Raw genomic sequence first — 5,703 nt, 5'->3', positions numbered from 1 at the left:
CTTAATTAATTTGATTTCAATAAAAAAAATAGGATTTGAATAATTAATTTAATTAATTTGATTTAATTAAAAAAAAATAGGTGGGTTGGTGAGCCAACCCGACCCACCACAGGTTCAACCCATGTGAGCCGGGTCAAAATGAGCTCGCATTAAAAACTTTTACATTTTTTCCAACCCAACCCGACTCAAACCCGTGGTGAGCCGGGTTGGCTCACAGGTCTCAACCCATTTTGACCGCACTAGAGAAAACGGCTAAGTCCAAGTTTTGTTTCATATTCCTCTTCTTAGCTTAACCAATTATAGGTTTCGAAGTGGACTTTTAATTAGGGTTGACCCAATTACGACCTAAGAGCCTATAGGCATGTTTTACCATGTTAAACATGTTGGATTTGTGATGATGATTTTAATATGTACTACCGATCGGTCTTCTGTAGAAATGGTAACCGATTGGTCGATGCTGCTATAGGGTTTTAGGGAATCTTCATTATTTTGGGAGAGTTGATCGTTCGGTGACTAAGAGAATGCATTGACAGAGCGATTAATTATACGGTACAATAACTATTAACTTACTATAATTAAAATTGTTCTTTTGAAAATTTACTATGATTGGTGTGCTTTGAAGAACTACAAGAAAATCTTTAAATAACAATCAATTTTTGAAATAAAAATAATTGGTCAACTAATTTAGGTACTAATTTATAAACTAAAAGTTATTATTATCTAAAATAGTATTTATTATTAATAAAAAAATTATAATTACTTTATGAATTAGACTTGGTCATTAACATTAATTATAATTACTAATATCTCAAAAAAATTTAATTTATAAATTGAGATCTTGTCAATAACCAATTATTTTTTATCTTTAAAATTTGTTACATTTAAAGATTATTGCGAAATGTGAATCTAAATTATATGTAAGATGTGATAATACATACCCATGCCAAACTTTTACATATAAAAAAAACTAATATAATATTGTCCTTTTATTTATAAAATTATAATCATGTCCTTTCGATACCGGTTAAATGTGAAATGTTGAAGTTTGTGTACGATATTAATTTTTTGCCAGTAATAAATTAAATAGTTTGTTCAATTTGTTTTGTTCATGAAAGGAAGTACAGTTGAAGATAAATTGCTCTTAAAGTCACATCCTTTCTGTTTTCGTCATTATCTAAAAGAGGGTGAGCCATTTGCTTCAAATTTTGCGTCGCTTCATTAAAGTTGTTACCTCTATCTATTATCCTATCCTAGATTAAACTAGTATCTCCTTTGCAGCAACCAACACAAGAACAAAGGAAAGGAAGATCATTTGGCACATTGTTTCAAAAGATGAAAGCAGCAGTGGTTGCACATCATCTTGGTAACCTAATTTCCAACAGAAGTATTTTGGAGAATCTCAAAACTGACCTCAAGACTCTGCAAGATCAAAGGCAAAAAGTGCAAGAAAATCTTATTTGGGAAGATAAAGAATTCCAGACTAAAAGTGACTGGCTCAAAAGAGTGGATGAGATTCTTGGACAAGGGGATAATTTATTGAACTCCTATGAAGGCAGAAGTAGTTGCACAAATATTTTGTTGCGGTACAAGGTTGGTAAACAATCAAGAAAGATGCAACCAGAGATTTCAGTATTAATTAATGAAGGACACTCTCATGTATCAGCGGAAACACGAAAACATTATGAAAGACCAGAATCAAGAGATGAAACGATAGTAGATATTATGGAAGCCCTACAGAACCCTGATATCCAAGCAGTTGGAGTATGGGGGCTGGGGGGTTTAGGCACAACCTCATTAGCCGAAAACATTAGAGAGAAAGCAAAAGAACAGAATTTGTTTGATACAATGGTTTTCATAACTGTAACTGATAAGCCAAATCAGGAGCAAGTTCAAAATGCTATTGCAAATGAATTGGGAGTGCAGTTTACCAAAGGAGAAAGTCTTGTGAAAAGAAGAAATAAATTGCGTCAGAGAATAAAAAAAGAGCAAAGTACTCTCATCATAGTTGATGATACGTGGGGGGAATTGAACCCAGAAGAATTTGACTTGGAGGAATTTGGAGTTCCTCCGGGTAATGAACATGAACGGTGCAAAGTATTCTTGACATCAGGAAATGTGAAATTTTTAAAATATTTCGACGATGCCTCTGAGCTTAATATAGTGTTTCAATTAGAAGAATTACAAAAAGAAGAGGCTCGGAAGCTGTTTGAGAAGAAGGTTGGAAGTTTTGATGAAGATCAAAGTTCCATTGTAGAAGAAATAGTAAGAAGTTGTGAAGGTTCCATTTCTTTAATTTATGCCCTAGCAAAGGCATTAGAAAATAAGGGCGAAGATGCCTTGATGCAGTTCAAGGAAAATAGTTCACCAGCAAAACTATTGTCCTATTGTTTGGAAGAAAATGAGGAACACAAAGCATTGTTGTATCTTCTTGTTATTAAGGGAAGAAGATTTATTAACCGTTATAGCATGTACATAGACATGTGGACAGGTGTATTCAAAAATCTGGAAACAGCAGATGCTGCAAGAAAAAAGCGTGAGTCACTGATTAGTGATCTGAAGGCCTATGGTCTTGTGGTTGAAAATGGAAAGGACTGGGTCAAAGTAGATGACTACATATATCATACTGCTTATCGAATGGCCCTACATGATAAAAGAGCTTCAGTGATTTCCACAGAATGGCCACCTGAAGAATTGCTAACAGATCTTCACTTCTGCAACTTACATCCTGTTGGTGATTTGAAACTTCCCGCAACGTTGCAATGTCCAAACTTGAAACATCTTCGGATAAGTAGGGAAAATTCCACAATAGATGTTCCAGATTCATTTTTTGAGGAGACTAAACTTCTGAAAGTGCTATATTTTGTTTCCTTTCATTGCCCAAAGCTGCCTCTTAGTTTTGTTGTTTTAAAGGACCTTGAAGCATTATCCATGAATCAATGTGGATTGGGAGACATTAAAGAAGTTTGTGAGCTCACAAATCTACGAATGCTAGGCCTCCTTAGAAGTAGTATCCGACAATTGCCTGCGCAAATTGTAAAGCTTCAGAAGTTGCTATTCTTGGATTTAAGAGACACAAATCTCCAAGTGATTCCACCGAATGTCCTGTCCAAATTGACAAGCTTGGAAGAATTATATTTGAGAAACTCCTTCTATAATTGGGAGATTGAAACGTCTACCAGTGAAAACAAGAATGCAAGCTTGAAAGAGCTTACAGACTTGGAACACTTGGCATACATAGAAGACATGTATGTTCCTGATCCGCAGGCATGGCCTGTGGACTTGTTCTTTCGAAACCTAAGCTCATATACAATTTTCATTGGTAATGTGTGGGACCGAGAATATGATGGTGATCATGAATTGAAGACATTGAAACTGAAGCTGAACAGGAGGTTTCAGTCAGAGAATGGAATAAAAAAGATGCTGAAAGAAGTTCAGGTTTTGTACTTGGATACACTGAATGGTGTCCAGAATGTTGTTAATGATATGGAGTGCGATGGGTTTCCACAACTGCAGTCTCTTTTCATTCAACACAATGCTGAAGTCAAATTCATAGCCACAGGGTCAGGGAACGATCCTCTTGATACTTTCCCGAACTTGGAGTCACTGTCTCTCACCATTCTGAGCATTTTGGAGTACATATACCATGGTGATTCCTTAACTGAGAAATCTTTCTTCAAACTGAGAGTCATCAAAATAGAGAAATGCAATGCAATGCGATGTCTCTTCTCACTATCCATGATCAATGGTATTCCTCATCTTGCTACTTTGGAAGTTTCACAGTGCACATCCATAAAGGCAATTGTGCTATTTGAAGGTGCAGAGAATCGTCCCATAGAATTTCCTGAATTATGCTCTCTAACCTTACAAGGACTCCCAGCATTAATCAGTTTCTGCTCAACTGAAGGATCCTCTTCTGCTACACTTTTCCATGACAAGGTATTAAAATATTCCCAGCACTGATAAGGCATTAAAGCATTAAACATGTCTAACTTGTAGAACAAATTACTGCATGCATCCTCTCAACAACCCTACATCCCATTCACAGGGATACAAGTTTGATGAACATAACTCACTGAAAATGTTGTTATCATCATATAAAGATAGATGAACCTTTATAGTCTTTTTCTTAACAAAGCAAAGCAGATAATTTTATCAAATGACAAATAATTATTCACAAAAAACTATAGATTAGTCGCACAGCTCATCACTTTTTATATATTACAATAATATGGTACTCTCTTTAAAATGAACAAATCACACAAAATTTACCACATTATAAACAAATTTTAACTATTCATCTGGTTTGGGATACTGTTTAATTTGTTTTTTTCTTTTGGTAACTATATTTATAAATTACATATCTTAGTCTTTATACAGTCACTTTTAATTATATCTTAGTCTCTATCATTAAGTCTCTTAAACTACCAGAAATTCTCTCCTAAAGTAATATAACAGAAGATTGGTGGTGGTGTAAATTTTGTGACTGTATTAGCGCTAAGGATTTGAAGAGATAGCAGACTGTAGAAACCAAAGCGTAACTAAAAGTTATTACACAGAAACTAAAACATGTATTTTATAAATACGAGAGCCAAAACATAGCAAGATTAAGTATAATACTTAAACCTTTTATATGTATACCAAAGCATAGCAATAATGTAAGTACAAAAAACCAAACAAATACTGAAACCCTTAGATAATTAGAGTAGTCACAATTGTGTGGTAAAAAACTGCTAATAGTATTGATTAATGTCATTAAATATGCAGGTTTCTTGCCCTAAGCTGGAGACAATGGTGATTTCCGAGGTTAGTGAATTGACAACAATATGGAATGAAGAGTATGATGCTGAAAATTCATTTGGGAAACTGAAAAACGTAATTATCAAAGATTGTGAGAAATTGAGAACTGTTTTTCCAGTTAATCTTTCCAAAAATCTTGATAATTTGAAGACGTTAGAGGTTAGAAATTGCAGTTTAATGACGAGCATTTTCACTGTGATGAGGCAAGATAGCACAAAAGCAGGGCTTCAACTGAGCATTCCAATGATTGAAATAACTTTAACTGGTCTTCCCAAATTGGAGTATGTGTGTGTTACTACAGGATTTGAAGCCTTGAAGAAAAAATTCGAGGAAGAATGGTATGCTGGCCTTCCCGGATTATCAGGTAACGCACGTATTGAACACGGAAGAAAAATGAAAAAATATTTGGAAGAATATTTGAATATGTAGGTGTGCTTGAACAATAGCATGAACCTTAAATTGTAAATTTCATTCCTTCTTAACTTAAACTAAAGTTATGTATGTATGCATTTGAATTTTCATTGTTCGTTTAAAGGTGGCTGAAATGATTTCTCACAGACAAAAATCTTGTGGTTATTTTTTATTTAAAATTAATTATTAGTTTTTTAAAATATATCTCCCATTCTTTTACAAGAAAATATATTACATAAACTACTCTTAGGAATACCTCAACCTTTATACAAACACTAAAAGAAGTGAAAAAAAAAATGTAATTGACTTTTAGATATGCAAAACTCTGAACATTAGTGTGGGTTGCCATTTCATAATTTTGGAAATATAAAAAATCTTCACATGAAGTTTCTTTCCCTTTTCTTTTTACGATCATCACGAAATACTACGTGTTTTATGTAAAAAATAAATATTTAAATTTAGTTTTTTTAAATAAAAAGTTTTATATATATAAAA

At 33.6% G+C, this 5,703-nt stretch overlaps 1 protein-coding gene across 1 annotated transcript; it reads left to right on the top strand.

Moving 5' to 3' along the window:
- Nucleotides 1–1,332: 1,332 nt before the first annotated feature.
- On the top strand, nt 1,333–5,295 carry LOC148197226 (disease resistance protein At4g27190-like). The gene is made up of 2 exons (XM_088092512.1): nt 1,333–3,936; nt 4,765–5,295. Exons 1-2 carry the CDS (start codon nt 1,333–1,335, stop codon nt 5,224–5,226), a joined length of 3,066 nt encoding a protein of 1,021 aa, XP_087948638.1. The 3' UTR covers nt 5,227–5,295.
- Nucleotides 5,296–5,703: the final 408 nt, after the last annotated feature.

The sequence above is a fragment of the Vigna umbellata genome, chromosome 6, assembly GCF_029865625.1.
Source record: "Vigna umbellata cultivar VRB3 chromosome 6, Vumbellata_1.0, whole genome shotgun sequence".
Classification (NCBI taxonomy): domain Eukaryota; kingdom Viridiplantae; phylum Streptophyta; class Magnoliopsida; order Fabales; family Fabaceae; genus Vigna; species Vigna umbellata.
This window is presented reverse-complemented; position numbering and strand designations above follow the sequence as displayed.

Excerpts from the sequence above, each read along its gene's own strand:
- LOC148197226 (XM_088092512.1), top strand. The coding sequence starts at position 1,333 with ATGAAAGCAGCAGTGGTTGCACATCATCTTGGTAACCTAATTTCCAAC. Across the intron at positions 3,937-4,764 it reads CTACACTTTTCCATGACAAG|GTTTCTTGCCCTAAGCTGGA; the intron begins GTATTAAAATAT and ends TTAAATATGCAG.